The 18,733-nt window shown below is 41.3% G+C and overlaps 1 protein-coding gene across 1 annotated transcript in view; it reads right to left on the bottom strand.

Annotated features, from left to right (window-relative positions):
- LOC139222064 (chemokine-like protein TAFA-2) overlaps nt 1-18,733 on the bottom strand; it is a 51,671-nt gene that overhangs the window by 15,110 nt on the left and 17,828 nt on the right. The window contains exon 2 of the mRNA XM_070854031.1: nt 1,088-1,191. Coding sequence (XP_070710132.1) covers nt 1,088-1,190 — 103 coding nt within the window. The 5' untranslated portion in view covers nt 1,191. The remainder of the gene's footprint in view (nt 1-1,087; nt 1,192-18,733) is intronic.

Below are 18,733 nucleotides of genomic sequence, written 5' to 3'. Positions count from 1 at the left end.
CTTTGTCACATCTAAGAAATAACCAGGATAACCGGGAACTCTCAGGCTGGGCTTGGAGAATGCATTTTTAATGATACAGTCAACCTGCATAAAACAAGTGGAGTTTATCATTATCTCTCAGTCTATTGAGCTGCAGTATGGGAAATGTAGGAAGGTTTGGATTGTGGAGCTTAAGTCACACTAAGTACTAAAAGTCAATACATCTTTTTATAATCTCCGTGCTATGATGTGATTATATGCATATTAATGAAGTGCAGTACTGTTACAGGAAAATCTCCTTAAAAGCAATTTCTAAAGAATTGTTTGGATTAATTTATTCATTTTAACTTAAATTGCTGCTTGCTGCCTCACTACTACAGCATATATGGCTCTGATAAAAGGCTGGCATTATCAATAACGAAACCATTGATTCATTAGCCCATCTCTCCGTATAATATGACATCCCATGTTTCGATTGAAGATCTTTAAAAACAGGCCACAAACATATGCTTTCTTTTGGTTTTTCATGCACGTCATTCAAACAGGAGTAAATAGTGCATTTGTTGGGGACTATTTTTAGTTGCGGATTAATACATATTTGTTGCTCGAGTGAATATTTCAAGCAGCAGGACTGTTTATGTGAGACTGACTCCAAATAAACTGCACCTTGTTCTCACCATAATGAAGGGATATGTAATGGGGTTTGTTGGCAATAATAAAAACACAGAACATTACGAAAGTCATTTCACATTACATCCACATTCACATGTGTAGTTTGTTTTAGTCTAAAGAGTATAGAACATCCTAAAGTAACACACACCCCAAGCTGCTCACACTGTCAATAAGCAATATAGGAGCAATATAGTCTGTAAAACAATACGTTAATAAAGTTTCTCGATCAATAGCAGTTTAGGAAACTTCTTCATAGGTATCCTGAAGATACTTTGTTTCCGATTCCACACAATTCCCATAAGAAATAAGTGTTTAATCAAGCCTGTATACGGAGGGAATCACCATTGTTACACTTAAGAAGTTAAAGGAGAGTAATGGGCATGAACAAGACACCTAATTTGCAAGATTAAACCAGAGTTCGTGTTGCTGTTCTCACCTGTGGCTCCTTCCGTTGGCACGGTCATCTCCCAGACACTGATCACAAGCACCATTACGAGTAGAGCCCCTTTACTTCCGATCTGCGTGTATCGCTCACTCATCCTGGGGAAAAAGACAGAGGGGGTTACCATGAGTCGTAAGTTATTATAGCAAGAAAGGCCTTAGCGACAGCAGGACACAAAGGTTATGTTTAGCATCTTTTAAAGTCTCCATTAGCCTCCATTCTGTGGTGTGAGACTTACGGTTGGATTTGAAGATTTTTATGGTGCAGAGCAGGAAGAGGGTGCTGTTCCACTGGCTCAAAGTTTAACTTAACAATAGCTTAGCTCGCCTGAATGCATATTTGCTCTTAACAAGAGGAGATACCGGCTCTTATCCTCCTCCTTGCTTTTCAAAACAAACTGCAGCTGTGAATGTGCCCTAGATCACTGTCTCCAAATCCTCTCTCTCTCTCCCCCCACCACCCCCATGCACCTCCCCTCTCCTCCAACTGAAGGCTCTCAAAGCGGAAACATGAACAGAAGGTGAAGACCCTGTGCTGCCCCAACAGGCTTCAGTAAGCCTCTCTAGGCTCCACAGCGAAGTGGAGGAGAGCGAGCGGGCCGCGGTGGCTAATCCTTCCCTCCACAGTACCTCTTCCTCTGCACTGCCTCTCCCTAATGAAGTGTAGTGGAGCTGAGGCCACACTGCATAAACCATCTGGCACAGTGTGTTATCATTGACAGACAACGATCAGATTTCAAACGGGGATGCAGGAGCGGTACGGTAATTACTGGAAGAGGCACGGTATCGTATGGCGCGAGCGTACAATGTTACAAGCTGCGTTTACGCCTTATTTACCGCCTCCCGCCTCTTATCTGCCTGCCTCATTGACATATAGATTGGCTAAACCTCGTTGGGGTTCTCAGATTATTTGTCTAATTAAGTTTATTTTGGCAAAGGGGAACATGACCTCTTGTCCAGACTCTTTTTTTATACCTCTCAGTGTCGCACAGGAATTATAATCGAGTGATGTGTCAAAATAGCTCAGGCAGGACTCGTGTTTAGGGCGTCCTCTAAAATTGCAATTAACATGTCTATCATCAAGACATGCGGGCAATGACAACATAGACACAAGGGAAACTATTTCTCACACTCATTATATGCACATATGAAACCCTTTGCAAACAGTTGGCCTTTATGTCTATTAACTTTTCTATAATTATGAACGAAAGAACAAAGTGAAGAAAGACCATACGCTGATGTTTAATAGTGACTATTTCAATTTGAAAAAGACAGATTCTCAGATCAGAAGAGCTCAATTTTAACTACAAACCTCACATAATTAACAGTCTCTTAACAAACCATAGCGAAAGTGAAAGTTTAGCTGGTAAACACTGATTTTTTTTCCCACCTCGTGACAACTTTCACCTGTGAATTTACTCAGCTGAAGCTAATAAACCCTCGTCTGTTGTCTGGTTAATGTACTTCCTGCTTTACGCTTACAGCTCATAAAAATGTATGAAAGATTTAGCATGTAGCTCAGGAGTTAAAAGCTCTGAGTTTGTGGTGCCTTCATGATAAAAGCACATGTGAACGCAGCCGTCTTGTGGTATTCACAGCTTCGGAGATTCTCCAAAAGCTCAGAGTTGTGACGTTTTCAGGAATGGCAGAGGACATGGGGGTTAGTTATCGATTCGGGAAAGTTAATATAATGGAATCTTAGTCATGTAGAGTTTTAAGTCTTCCCAGTGGCATCGCATTTCCTACATTAATGTTGTCTTACCTGCCTGATAACTAGCTAAATAACATGCAGCGGTGGCTTCTGGAGCCAACAGTAAATGCTTTTTGCAGGAGGAGTCTTTTGGCGTCCGTGTTGCCTACCAGTGTTGTCTCTCCTAACTACTGTAACGCCAAGAACACCGTCTACGTGCCTTCCCATGTGGAAACCACAAGTTCCATTTAAAGGCAGCTTGAGACCTTCAGGTTTTAGGGTTTTGGAGCGTCCCGTCAGTCCGTGTCCGGCTAACATTAACAGCAGCTACAAACCAAACTCATTCAATCAGCAGTGTGTCATTATCACCATAACCTTGCTTTTCTCAACCTGCCTTCTCCGCCTGATGAGTTATATCCTGCGCTCGCTGGCCATGTCATATAACACCCTCACACACATCGACCGAATGGACGCAATTGATCTTATATGGTTTCATGGGGCATTTTTCCACCACCACAACAACCTAAACCTCCATGGAGCCCGAAATTGCTGGTCACTCAAATGTTGAGTAAGGTAATAGTGGGGTTTATGTATTTGCTCAAATGGATCTCAAATTGTAAACCTCAGTACTTGTATTAGAGTGGTGGGTGCTAACATTCACTGCTGCTGGTTAGCAAGAGAATTGGAGGCTTGGTTGAAATGGTGGCGATTCGACGTTGCAGTGCAATTCACAGATCTGTGTGTGTGTGTGTGTGTGTGTGAAAAGGGTCATTGGTGACAGAGTGCAGGGCGAAGCACTACAGCATCATTTGTTGGCTGCTGTCTGAGGGTGCAATTCTATAAATGACATCTCATTGTCCCTGAATGTGCTGTGTTGTCATTGGTGCGGCGGCGTGCTTGGCAGAGCGAGTCGAGGAAGATTTGTTACAGTTTGAGGCCATTTTACATCTTGACCTTGAAGTGGAAGTCTTTAGCAACTACGGAGACACACAGAAAACATTGCAGCACGAATGTAAACCACCTGCTGTTTTGTTCAAGTGCTCACAATATCTTTTTTTATAATAAATGTCTGTTTTGCCACTGCCTGTTTGCTCTGCTGCACAGGAAATAACACATTTCTACTTTATTATTTACACTTCAAAAACCGTATAAGTCATATAATAAAATGATAAATGTGACAGTTATGTGATCTGCCTCCTCTATGCTTAGGAACAAAAAGATAACACTTGGTTAAGATGAATGAACCTTATTAAAAGAAACTAAAGCTGAATTTAATATATAGAACATATGATCCTGTCTTAATTCAAAGCTTATAATGTTATTTGGAATAGATGAGCCCAAAAACAATGATCACCTCTGCTGTACGAAGCACTTTAGCACCTTTAAGCTCCTCGTTTTGGTTTTACAGCCTCCGACTTGACTGGTTTGGTTCAGTCTGTTACCTGCTCAGCACCAGGCAGACAGAGTTATCAACATGGTGGAGCGTTTAACAGGCAAAGAGTCAGATACTGTATGTACCTCAGGAGTTTGGCCCAGAAACAAAACACCAAATGAAGGCTAATGTTGCTCCAAGTCTGCTGGGTGTCATTGTTTGCGATGATGAGTGATTGAATGAAGTGATTTGGTGAGGGATATTAATATTAATCAAATTAATAAAGACATCAGTATAGTCCACCTGAACGATGTCACTGTATCAGCTAAATGCTTGGATGCTCCAACACATAACCAAAATCAGAGGTGAAAACTAGCTGTTTTTTTTTTTTATCTACTTCCTATTTTTGTACTAACAAGGCAGATATTGATCTCCTCAAAATGTTGAATTATTCCTTTAAATGTGAGCAGCATGGATTTTCTTCAAGCATTCCCTGAAATTTCATTAAACTATAAGAGTGAAACAATAAAAATAAGTCTCTTGGTAATAATCACTCTGAAGCACGAAGGTATTATTCCAGGTATTACTCATCAACTACAGACATGTTTGAACAGCGGGGCGTTCGTTGCCACAGGGGACTTTATATTGCAGGTTTTAATAATAATGTTATGGGAAGGTGCAAACTCTGACTTTAACACTGTCTACAGTTATCAGAAGTTTTAATTGTGCATTTTAGTTTGGCAATACTTCATGTATAATGTATATCTTCTGTCAGAGAATAGGCCCTGAAGTAAAACCCATAATGTATGCAGATGATTGCCATGAGCGTGAAACATGAACCGCACATTAAGGTTTGGAGGATAGCAGATGAAAAACAAACACTAATAAACTGAAGCTTAAATGAAATGTGTAATTATCCTCCAATTGTGTGCAGTGTGTGTTTTTTACACTTCATGCCATCAGAGACAGAGTTTTCTTACCTACAGTATATTGTGTGCTGCACTTGAGGACACTTTCAAATGCAAATGAACACCTTTATTAAGGAATAATGCATATTCTCTTCACTGGTGCCACCTCAGTAGGACTTTTATCACTTCGTTATGAGTTGGCTCTGTTGTGAGGCGTATGAGCCCGCAGTGTAGATCATCAAGAGGGCAAAGTGAATTTGTTTGAAACTGAATGAAGCATGAAATCCTCATCTCTGACTGACCAACAACGATCCTTTCACTCCTACTCCCTTCCTCTCCGTGAGACAAAGTGTGAGTGAGTGGCAGCAGGCCGACGGGCCGTCTGCGTCCACAAAGAACATCGTGGTGTAAACAGTTGCAGGTATTTACTGCGGTAAAGCTGCAACCTTGTCTCTGATAATGTCCCTGCACTGCACTCACCTCAATGCACCCGTCAAAAAACTCATGAAAGCTAATGAGACTTCTTACTTGTGTGTTTGAATTAGTATTGCAAATGCATGAATTTTCTTTCATTTTCGGAAAGAGACCAGTCGCAGTATAGATTAAATAAAGACTATTACTGCAGCTCCGGGACAAAAAAGGAAAAGTTTTGACACGGCAAAGTGCAGCACTGCCCAGAGACTACTTTCACTTCATTGCTGTCGATGGAGAAATGGTAACATTTGGTTTACTGTAGCCCGGAGAAAGAGCAAACACCCCCCCGAGCTTGACACTCTGCCCAGTACATTTCTCCTCCTGTACTGACAGTGAGACTGAACAAGACATTAAAGTTTCAGGTTATTTTTCCTCCTGCTTTGCTCCATTCTTCTGCTCTCGCCGGCTGTATTGGGACTCTTTCCTCTCAACAGCTCATTAGCCTGCTAGCTAACACGTCTAGGGGCTATCGACTCGCCCCAAACCCACACTGAAATGTAAAGAACACTTAACACCAGTAGCAGCAGCAGGAACTGATGCCCTGTAGCCTCATGATTTACTGTAGTCATACGCTAATAGCTACCAGATGCGTCATTCGGATGTTATCACCAAGTTGAAAATAGAAAACTTCATTAATGTTATTTGTTTGTGCTTCATTTAGCATTTTTGTGATTGAATGTATCTAAATAAAACATTAAATTAGTGTCATTATTACGACTTTTGGCTGTTTGCCTCACCGCTAAATGCACACATATAGAAAGACAAGACTTTTAAGTTAACTCTGCTTCTAATCTGGTTAATCCATAAATAATTTTGATAGAGAGCGACTTGGCTGGTGGCAGATTTAAGATATTATACTATGTTTGCATGCACAGGCAGGTGAGAGATTAACAAAGATTTAGACTGACTACATTATTTAGTTTGACAAGAGCTGAATTCAGCAACGTTGGCACCAACAGTAAGAAGAAATGTTGAAGAAGTTTTGCTTAGATTTCTCAGTGAAAATTGAACATAAAGGTGTAATTGAAATGACAGGATGCTGAACACTTGAGTGAAGTCAAGGACTGCGAGTGGATCCTGATTCTGACCTGTTTTCTCATTGTTGTCCCATTTGTGTCACTTATTTTCCCGCTATGATGGGCTTACACAAAGCCTCCTTCATTTCCATTAGCGAGTAAAGGACGCTTTCGTCCTTGGCCTATTAATAGTACATGTTGTTTGCAAAGCAGTGAAAAAACTGGGGAATTCATCCTTCACCTGCAGGCCGAGGAAGAGTTTTGCAATTGATTGTAACTACAACACAAAGCATTTCTACTGCATGCAAACCTTTTAAAAGCCAATATGTCGTGTGTATTGATGTATTCTTCTGAGAGATGATGCCAATCAAATGGTACGAATAAATCACAGCAGAAATGTCCAATTATCAGCTCTTAAGTCAACATTTTAGAGGTGACTTCTTTCCTGTGAACCGACTTTTTAAAAATGAGGAACCATCGTGACCCAATTCACAATAAATAGGACTTATCTATAAATTGTGAGAAGAGCGAATTTGTGTATAATTTTTCTGCCATTTCTGCATCACCTTATATTATTCTGTAAATCACAAGTCTTAATACTAAATAAAAGCATTTAAGATACGATAAGATTATTCCTTTATTAGTTAACTGGTTATCTCATTGAGGTTGTTTCCTCTAATCAGTTAACGACTTCACATTTTACAGACTTTATAAATGAGGATAAGTGAATTTAGGTGCAGTTACCAGAACTGTTTTCCCCTCTCATCAGTAACCATATGCACTTTTTAAAGGTTTTATAAATGAAGTTAACAGGCACTCATCTGCAGCGTGGTGGCCGCGCTGTAACGCTAGTTAGCAGATGTGCAAACAAGCTCCCTCATATGAAGCGCACTTCAGACGGGAATCTTAAATAAAAGACCCAAAAAAAAGTCTCCAGCAGCCCTTGTGTGGGTTGTGACCCGCTGTCTGGGAATTCCTGCTATGTAGGACGCAATGCAAAGTAAAATGTACGTCTATTTCATAAAGCTGTAGGCAGTCTTTTCTATCAAAGCACTGCTGAGTCTGCTTCAAACGAGATGTGTCCCATCTCCTCCAAATGAGACACTGCAGATGCTGTTTTCACCTTATTTGCCCACATAACTTTCTTGGAAATTACATCTCAGGTGTTCTGCAGACACAAGAGGAGACAAATACAAGTTTTAGGAGTGAAAAAAAAGATGAATTCCAAGCATTCATGTGGACGGTGGCACATATACAAAAGTGTATTCATTTGTTCAGCTCTTCTCGAGCGTTGTAATATGAGTAAGACTTTAGGTTTACTACCCACAGCCTTATTTGCAGGACTTCATTACACAGAGACAGTGCAGTGACATCAGTGAGCTAAATGTCATCTTCTCAGTGTGTGGTGGGTGGAGGTCAGCTTCCCACCGCCAGTGAGTTCAGTGCGCCGCGTCGTCCTTTCTGTCAGTGTTTCCTTTAGAATGAGTCTGTTGTTAGTTTCACTACAATAAAAGGGAAGTGTTTTTAGAGATTTGTCTCAGATTTAGTTTTTCCACAATAAATTACACACTTAATTCTTAATAACAAATAAACTGGGATGTTACAAATCCTGCTCGTACGTACATAAATAGATTTAAGGTGAGATTTAAGGTGGAAAGCTCTAGTTACAGAGTGGAGGTCAAATATCCAAAAGGAGGAGCAATAAGACAAACACACGGACTTTAAATGTCTCACTTCTTGCTCTCTTTCAGACGTTTAAAGGCTTCTTAAAGTGCCATATTTTTCCATAAATATCTTGCCTGTAAAGCAGCTTTAGTAGTAATCCATAATGTGTTTTACTTTGGTGGCAGTAATCATTTTAAAAAGTATAAGATTCAATTTTCTGTTTCCCTCAATTGTAGGAAGATGCACCCTTGAAATGCTCGAGGCAAGTGTGTAATCCAGTGTATCACAGCGATGGCAGTGCGGGCAGAGGGAGTGTTACTAAACCATAAAAAGCTGGACTTTCCCTCCCTGTTTCTGCAGCTGGATTCGATACAGGGATTACTCCCACCCTCCCTTCCCCTCTCCTCCCCCCTTCCATCTCTATCTCACTCTTTACTTGGACCGTGACAGAGACTGTCACCTCGGACGGCTGCAGGGAGCCGATTGCTCCGTCACCGAACAAACATCGCTCATTTGCCAAAACACAGATGTTCCCATCTGACAGATGAGGAGTGACGCTCGCAACCCTGTCACGCCAAACATGGGAGTTTGCCCACTCTTTGTCACGCGCTCTGTGGAGCATCTGCCACAAATCCCACTCAGTTCACTTCATAAACACAACAAGACAGCTGTCAAGGCCGCGTTGAAGCTGATGTATGAACTTAGGACTATAAAAGGAGCCTCGCTTTAGCACATTGTCCCGGCGACTTGCTAATCAAATCGTTACACACCAGCCTGCAGCGGGACCACAATCCAAATTCTGTCAGAAGACACTGCAAACAGCTCGGTTCACTCCTCAGGCCTTCATGCTCACATCTGATTATTTTTGGATGTGCGTTCAAATCAGTTCAAGGATGTAATCCATATCACAAACCAAGGGCCTGGCGGCTCTGTGAAATATCCACATGCAACACATCTTTGGGTCTCAGAATCTCCTCCACTCACCAATCGAGCTACATGTTTTTAATTGCAGTGAACTTGTAGCTGTTAATGTTCCTCTGCAGAATTAATGACTTTGGATTTCAGCAAATGAAAAGCACCTGATTCCATCTGGTTCTGATCAGAACACCAAAGAGACTTCGTGGTGCCTTTTTTCCTGCCTGTGCTGATTACAAAATGCAATCTGCGAGTCACGTGTGGAGGGAAAACTGATTGGGACGCTTCCAGCTGCGGCGTGAGCGAACCCCGGGCGAGGAAAGGCCTTGATTTCGAATTTCACCAAAAAAGAAGGAGCCAGGGCAGGGCGAGTATCAGCGCTGTTACCCGACACCGATGCTGAGTGCCCTTTCAGAGAGTTAACCACCAAAACGACCTTCCGTAACGACACGTCGAGATGCTATCTGAGAGGCCGCGCTCCTCAAAACCGCAACAGCCAAACGGTCTCAACCTTAGTTTTCCTTTGATCAAAGTGCCTATGCATCACCGTCTCATGATCCAGTGTGCTATTTCAGTCTAACCCCACCTTCAAATATTGCCTGGCACCATCAGCGCGGAGCAGCGTTCACACAGATCACAGTGTGCCTCTGAAGCCGGTCTCTCCTCTCCTTTCTTTTTATAGTTAAGATCTCATAACACAACGGCATATTGTTTGCCTCCCTGTAATTGCTCTCCTCGCTGAGGCTTTATGAATTATCAATGAGTACAGTCTAAACATTTTAGTGAAAATAAGCACGTTTGTGTCACATACGCGAGCCGCCTGGATCGGGCTGACGTGTCGGGCCGATATCAATCATTCAGTATCTTTACACACCTTCTGCACTAAAGTACAAGTTTGACTTACGTGTACTTGACTGGATTTTAGTATTTAAGTTTTAATTGTGCTGCATTTATTTAGCAGCTATAGTTGCTAATTACTTTACAGATAAAAAGCTTACAAATTATGATAAATCTACCCAAATATATTATAAATATTCTAAAGTTAAATGAGCTCCATCTTGACCAAATACAACTGAATAAGTATCCAAAAAAACACCTAATGTGTGATATTTTTTCTTAGCGTGTCCCAAAGACACAACAAAATCTACTGTGAAACTACAACATGTCCTTTATTAGCGAACTTTAAAGGTGCTGTAGCCTGTGAACAGACTCCAGCTAGCTGTTAGCTCCCCTTCCAGACGTGATGGTGAGCTAGGCTAACGGGCTGCTAGCGGTGGCTTCATATTTACTGCACGATCATAATAGAAGTATGGATCCTCTCGTCTAACATGAAACCGAATAAGCTTTTTCCCAGTGACATGATGAGCAATAACACGTCTTTCATCACAGAACAGAAAAAAATGCTTAATATATAAGGAGTATTAGGACAAAAGGAATTATTCTTTGGGTACATTTTGTAAATACTTATGGAAACACTACTTATACTGTAGTATTTGTAAACTGTGGGTGGAAAAAAAGAACAATTCAACCAACAACAATGATAGAATAGGTTAAAAAAAAAGGGATATCAAGATGAAAAATCAGTTATTAGTGTGAGTACTAAAATCAAAGGCACAAACGAGTGCAGCACAGCACTCACAAAAGTGTCCAATTTCCTAAACTCAGACACTTTTATGAAGGACACGCAGGAAATGAAGTCACACTGTCAAAACCGCATCAAGGTCCAAAGTAGGTTAAATCACAGAGTGGCATTTTTGTCAGCTCTTTAAAAGAACACATCAGTGTCACATTGTGGTGTCGGTGCGTCCTCGTGGCCGCGGCGTGCGTCCCGTGAGTGGAAGGACGCGGGTTTGATCCCTGTCACAGCCCCGGTGTCCTTGTGCGAGGCGCTGAAGTCCCTCCGTCGCTGTGAGTGAGCGTGTCAGCTCGATGACTGCAGAACAACATGGAGGATAATAAATAAATGATGTATGAAAAATTATATTTATCCCTGACAGCCAGTCAGGTGTGTGGGAGTCAGCAGGAAGCTCTCGGTCTGATTTAATTTCACTTTTGTGGGTCACAATTTCATGCTTTTGCAGTTTCCAACGCGCCGGGATGTTTGATTTGATTAAATTCAATTGGCCGGAGCGCTTTCTGTCTTTCTGCCGTCTCAAAGAAAATAGTGATGATTACATTTGTTGTAGTTGCTGGAGTTGTTCTGGGATAAAAAGGGAGGATAACAGGACATGGCAACCTGAGTTTGAGGCTTTTTTTTTTTTCTTTTCCGCTGTCTCTCGGCTCGGCTGTCAGTTATGTGATAAGCCAGAGCTGAATCACAGGCTTTTTGATTTTACATGTATCAGAATATTAAATGCCATTTTTCTTCTGTCCCAGTTTGACAACAGTAGAGAAATTATATTCTGTGTCAGAGAGACAAGACGGGAGGACTGCAGATTTCACTTTAAATGTGGTGCGAGTTTGCTTTTAAAAACTATTTTTAAAGTAATTTTGATTAGCGGATTGGTTGAACGGAGACGGGAAATACAGAGATGATGTACAAAGTATTCACTGCTGTGCTCTGAGGTGTTATCTATTATATTTTATGTATATATTTATTAACACTACACCTTATATTTAGTATACACACTATACAAACATTCAGTAAATGTACAGATATACATTTACACATATTTATTAATATTTTTACAACCATATTGTGAGCATCATTTAATACACCAGCCTGCACAGGAAGTTATAGTTGTAAGCAAACACATTAATAAATGCTTATATCTACGTATAACTGCATTAAAGTGCGTTGCCCTTTATTTATTTAACAGTCTTTAGAAAGCTTAGTGCTTTTAAACCTTTCATCACATAGTATTAATAATAATAATGAGCATGTTTTTGGTATTTAGTGTAGTTTTTACATCATTTGACACAAAAAACAAACCAAAAAAAGTCACAAAATGAGATCTTTCCATGTATCTTACAGTTTGTGTGTCTATGCAAATTGCTCTGTGTTGTTATAACGGCTGATCTGATTGATCACTCGGCACAAAAATATAAATTATTAATGTAACTTAGCACAGAGAGCAGTGACACAACCCCCCCGACATGAAAGTCTGCGTGGATTTAGAGCATCAGTGACACAAAATGAGGCCAAATAGGAAATCACAACTTTACCTGCCATTACCTGCGACTGGTATACTTGAAATACATTAAAAAAGAAATAAATACAACACTTACTTTCCACACCTCGGGGCTTTGAAGACAATGTAAACAGCAAACAATGATTTCAGCGACTAGAGAATTGAAACTATTAGAAGGATAAAATGGAGGAATCAGACGAGGAGTGATGTGTTTCCAGGTCTCTAAAGACCTGTGGTAGTTTTAGTTCTGTGATTTAATTCAGTTGTTCCTTCGGTATTTTCATAGATGGGTTGCCATAGAAACATAAACAGGTATTTATTTGATTTATTTACATGTTTGTTTTTAACTTGGTGCTTAAAATAAATCTAAAATTCTTCTGCTCTTAAACCCAACAGCACAACTCAAAGTGTTTCAGGTCTTGTTTTTGAAATATTATAATGTTGTTGAATGTTTTAACGTAGACATTGTCATTTTTAAATTCTTTAATTCTTTGTAATTACTGTTCTGTAATTGTATTTTCATTTACAGTTTTAGTTTGCAGCAAAGCCGTTTTACACACACTTTTAAAATCTGTTTATCACCAATTACAAAATAATATATGTGTGTAGATGTGTATATATGTGTGTATTTTTGACTAAATTAGTGACAGAGGTATGCAAGTTAATGAAAATTATCTCTTGTCGATCATTTACGCAGGTTAAAAACAAAAAAGAAACAACAACTATCATTAGATTTGGATTCTAAAGTGGCTAAAATCTGATTGGTCATAGTAGGATTGTAAAGAAAAAAGTTTTAAGAGCCTTTAAATGATCATTTTTGAATATTATGGGTTCAAAATGACCGGTAGGTGCAAAAACTTTTTGAATTGGTCCAGTAGATCGTGTGGCAAACAAGCTTACAGTTACTGTAATGTAAACCTTCAATCCTTCAGACTAAAGTACATCCACTAAAAGTAGTTTTTGTAACTGACAGGCTCAGACTGTTATTCAAAGAGTCTGACAACATTACAGAGGGGATCCCTGCAGAGATACAACTGTAAGATCCTTTTTGTTTTAACTCGAAAACAGCTGTTGCGTCACGCTATTCATACCAACCAGACTCCATTGAAATAAATAGCAATTTTAAGTTGCAGAACACGGGAGCTGCTGTTCTACTGCTGCCTCAATCAGTAAGTTTGTTTGACTTATTGTGTGTTACACAAATGTTTTGTTGGATCCAAACTAACCTTTTGAAATACCAAAGTCGCACAATAACACAAACAAACTAACTGAAGAAGGCAGTGGTAGACCAGAAACTACCATACAAAATGACTGTTTTTGTTAATGGAGTCTGGTGGCTTTGCAGCAGGCAATAAAACTGTTAGTTCTGGTTAAAAAAAAAAGATTTTACTGGTCCATCTCTGCAGGGATCCTTTCTGTAACAGAGTAGGGCCCAGGTTTAAAAATACCAGAGTCATCCTTTAATGTTACTTTGAACCTAAAACAATACCTTAAACTTGGCTGATTGTGTCTCTTTGGCAAGAGTTTTGTCCTTTCTTCAGAACAAATGTACTTTTGCTAGAACAAATAAGAACATGATGAAATTAGCTTTGTTTAGGTGGAGCTTTACAATGTGGTTTATTTCATTTAAACACAATCAAATTACAGCTAAATCTTGACTGCAGTGTGGAGGGACTGATCACAGCTACTGTAACACAACTGCTATTCATTTCCAAGTCACAGCGGGGCCGACTTCTCTTTAAACATCAGGAAGAAAGGCTATTTCAGAAATCACATAGGAGAATAGGAATACATTACACTCGGAGGCAGCCCGCCATTTATCATCATTATTAAACAAACAGCCGGTGTCTGAGTCCTGTGCCCGTACGTGTCGGAGCGTAATGCTCTCTGGATACTTTCTCACCCTCTGCACCTTCATATCCTCCATCCCTGACGAGTTTAAACACCTGAAGGAGCTTTTTGTACGTTTTCTCTGCTGTGTGAAATAATAAACAGGCTACATTATGAGTAAAGGGTCTCTAGTCTAGTCTAAACTGATTAACTTGGCTTTAAAGCCTTGCTGAGTTTTTCTGTAGTTCTATTGAGGCTCTGCATGGAGCTGAAGGAAAATGGAAGGTATATAAACACTTAACGGAGCCACAGAAGAGGAGAATGTCAATCAAAAAATTGTGATATTTGCGCACTCTGTGTGATATAGCTGTCAAGGCTGCAGCCGCCTCACGCTTTGTAAAGCTAAACAGGATAATAAAGCGAGCAGACAGGAAGAAGCAGAGAATCTCTGTCTAAATTCAGATGTGAACTGTGCAGCGGTGGAGAACACAGACAGGCGACAAAGTGATATGAAAAGGAGCAATCGTGAGTTCGCAAGTTTTCCACCCATGTTTAAGAGCAATAACAGAGGCTGTTTCTTTGGGTTGTGCTTTTTTTTCTGTCTTCCCTCCCCCTCTTCATGAGGCCGTTTGACTTGCGACTATAAATGCTTTCTTTGGTGACAGGCTCAGTTCCTTCGGTCTGTGTGATCGGAAACCCAAAAATTCCCACCTCGGGTTAGCTGCAGCCAATGAGCGCCGGGGAATCGTGAGCGGAGTCGGCTCTCGCATGCTGTGATGAGAGGAAAAGGTGAGGAGTGAGGTGTTGGAGCACGGGGGAAATCTATTTTTAGGTCTTTAATGAAACTTTTCAGTGTCGCACCGATGAAAGCCGAGAAGTTGACAGACGATTATGATACTCTTTAATTAGCTGCAGAGCCCTGGTATATCTGTTAGCCAATTATCATCGCTGAATGCCACGTTTCATGTCAAGGAGCTGAGCAAATACAGGAAAAATGAATGGAATAGCACCTATTTGTGCAGGACTTCATATGTGGAGACTTCATGACAAAGTGAGCCATTAGCAACAGACGAACAAGAGTCATCTTCAACGTACGTGAGGACATCGATGTGAGACAGAGCATTTACAAATGGAGACATCCTGTCCAGATATTTCCAGCTCTTACGAAGGAGATCTGTGATCAAAAATGTCAAGTGGCTTCTTTCTTCGTCTTTGAGTTGGCTCACACAGGGAGAGATCATCACAGAAGAGCCACAGAGGCCAATTTATACTACCACAGAAGAAGAAAAAGGCCAGCGTGCAACGCAGCAACCAGACAAGCTGGGTTCTGAGTCGAAGGCAGTTGGGAAAACTCTCACCATCTCTGTCTTCTCCCCCTCTGTGTAAAACCTGCAGCTGCAACAACTTCCCACCACGTCTGTAGGAACTTTCTAAATACGATAGATCGGGCCGCCTGAGGGAAATGTGGAACCGAAAAATAAATTGCAAACGTGTTTAAAGGATCCAATGTAGATTCTTATTTTTAAGGCTCTAACTCATTATTTTCATTATTAATTAGTCACTCTGTGGCTCACTGACTTTTAAATGAAGTTCTGCACGTGCGTTGATTAAAACGACACTGAATTCAGTCGATAGACACACAAACCCAACTGACATTTCAGGTCTCCCCAGTTTTCCCCCCAGATAAAGTGGTTTAGATAGTCTGGCTGAAGATGGAGGTCTGGTGGTCCAGTTTTCAGGGCAATTTCTTCACTATTTGGTAGGTTAATGATGGAAGTTCTGGGTCAGACGGCCCAGATTTTATTATTTTTTTGGGGCCAGGCCTCCAGACTCCCTTAGTTTTTGATAGTTTTTCCTTAATAAACCTCAGATATGGTTTCCCACTTCAGGTGCAGCAGGTCTAATGTTTCTGTTTTGTGATTCTAACATGGTCACAGTTACACTCTTAGAATACACCCACCACTTCAGCTTGCTTGTGTGTTTTCCAGCGTCTGTTGTGAGTAAACCAACCGCCGACTCACTGATGTTACACAGAACAAGATCAGATCTTCAAGATTATAACTTTAAAGGTCCCATATTCGGCTCGTTTGTCTTTGGAGGTCCTACTAGAACAGGTTTAGATGGTTTAATGTTCAGAAAACACATTAGGTTTGGATGGTTTTGAGGTGGATTCAGGAGGTTTTTAGAGGTTTTTACACACATTTACTGAAAGATGGAGCAGGAGAGAAAGAGAGAGGACGGTCTTTTCCTCTGGTTTGTTGGTCTGAGAGACTCAAATTTATGACATTAATCCTTTAAACTTGATCAAAAATGACCGGCCTGTGTCTGTATTAGTGTTTCAGAGTATCTTCAGATGCTTCATATCCCTAAAACCTGTACAACGTCAGCTAAAAGGTGATTTAAGTCAATAAACCAGTATAATTAAAAAGATCATTGAAATTGAGTCATATGTTTTTTCATCAAATCTGACAAAATAAAGACACAAAACATATTAGAGAGGTTTAGATCAGGTTAAACAGGAACATACAAACAAGACCGGTTTTCATTGGATTAAAAAATGTATTTTGCATAATATGGGACCTTTAAATCTTACAGGAGCTGTAGATTAAATTAACTATGGTACTTTTTTTTGCTGACCTCAGCTTTAAATCACCTTGCGGATGTACCTGTGTAGTCCAGGATGTGTTGGTACACTGTGACATCACTGGTGGGCGTGGTTACAGGTGCAGCACAGCCCTCTGTTGACCACCACACCTGACTGCAGTAAGCCTGAGGCGAGGTGGTGTGAGTCCCGGCCTATGAAATCCTTTTTGTAATCATAGTAAGATAATATGTGTGCATGTGAGGAAAAGAGAGCCGCACAGGAAGGAGAAGAAATCAGAGAGAGGGCAGCCCCGCCGGCTTATCAGGACTGATCCACACACTCCTGCACAGGTTGTATTTACATTCTGACCGTCTTTGTAGTACAACACCATCGGCGGTCATGAACGCGCCGCGACTGACAAGCTACGCCGGCACGAGCCATAAATCAACGTCCTCTTATCTCCTGCTCTTTCGCGTCGACCTCTCTCACGTGTCGGAGCGGAGGTGCAGCGTGCCGGGCGGAGGCAGGGCTCCCGAACAAGGCTTCCCCTCTCGCCACGGGCCGGCGAGGGCTGCTGGGACACAGAGGCCGGACAGTTTAATTACACAATGCGACTGAGCAGAGCGCACAGGCTTGAAAATTAAATTGCACCTGTTTCTTTTTTTTTTTTGGTTACACTCCCCTCCCTGCTGTTTTACATCACGGAACAACGAGGCTCAACTTATTTTAGCCGTGGTCCTCGTGAGGCTTATAATCCTGGCTAAGTGACAGGCTAATTTGTGGTATTAGATTGCTTTCATCGGGCCGTTTGGGCCTGCTTTGAACGTTAGTGGTATGAAAAGGCTGCTCTGCCTCAGCGGTCACATTGACTTGTGTGCTGTGTGACTGCCGGGGGGTGGAAGTGGGAAGAGAAGAGGAGGAGGAGGAGGAGGAAGAGGAGTGTGTGTGTGTGTGGGGGGGGTCACGGCGGATCTCGGAGGCCATATTTCCTCAGTCGTGTTCAATCTTCTCACGGCAGACAGAGAACATACGAGGAGGAGGTACAAAGGTACGAAAACCAGAGCTGTGCAGGGAAACCTCCAACCGGCCGAGATCAGTGGGCTGTTCAGTCTAATCATATCCTGAATTTAGTCTGTTGATAATGAGCGGCGAGAGTTAAATTGAACTAAAGGTCCGTGGAATGAGAAAATAGGTTTTCTGCAGGAGTGGAAATCCATGAAAAGGGACGAAAGTCGACTCAAGTGGTGTTAACACGGCTCAATAGTGAGACAAAAACATCCAGTTAAGAATCTCTCCGAGCAGAAATCAAAGAGTGTGTGTGTGTGTGTGTGTGTGTGTGTGTGTGTGTGTGTGTGTGTGCTAATGCCAGGCTAAACCCTCCAGATATACCCCTTAAACACAGACACAAGACCGTTCTCTTTGACAATAAGATGGGACCCCATGCTAAGTCAACTTATTGCTGATGACCATTCAGAGTGTCAGAGGCCAGAACAAGTAATTAAAGGCAATAGAAAAATGGAGGATTAGTTGGAATTAATCCGCAACTTTTCCCATTTTCTTGCAGAAAATGTTGAAATGGAGGGATATGGAAATCTAGCGGAGCATAGCAGAACTAATAGGTTGGCAGCCCTCCCCCTGAAATGAGAAGGGACTAATGGATCCGCGGCCCCGGCTAAGATGGCTGAGCCAGATTGCATGTGGATTTAAGTGATTAAGAGCATAGTGGCCCCGGTCCTCCTTTTGTTGGGGAAAATGTAATATATGACAATGAATGCTAAAATATGAAATTCCTCATTTAAAGAATCCGTCGCTGTTGCAGGGAATTCAGGGTGCAGTTCACATCCAAGATGAGGAAAAAAAATCTGCCGTCTGAATGCTTGTGGTGGGAAGGACGGGGCCACGCAGGGAGCAGTGTGTGTGTGTGTACGACCATCAAACGCAGGCAAATCTGTTAATCTGGATGTTTTCAGGCTCAAATAGTTACAGCAAAGTTTTCAGTGCTCGTCTACCTCTGTTTACAAGAGAAGTTTTCTAGAAGCAACTGACTTTTATTAAT

The sequence above is a fragment of the Pempheris klunzingeri genome, chromosome 22, assembly GCF_042242105.1.
Source record: "Pempheris klunzingeri isolate RE-2024b chromosome 22, fPemKlu1.hap1, whole genome shotgun sequence".
Taxonomy (NCBI): domain Eukaryota; kingdom Metazoa; phylum Chordata; class Actinopteri; order Acropomatiformes; family Pempheridae; genus Pempheris; species Pempheris klunzingeri.
This window is presented reverse-complemented; position numbering and strand designations above follow the sequence as displayed.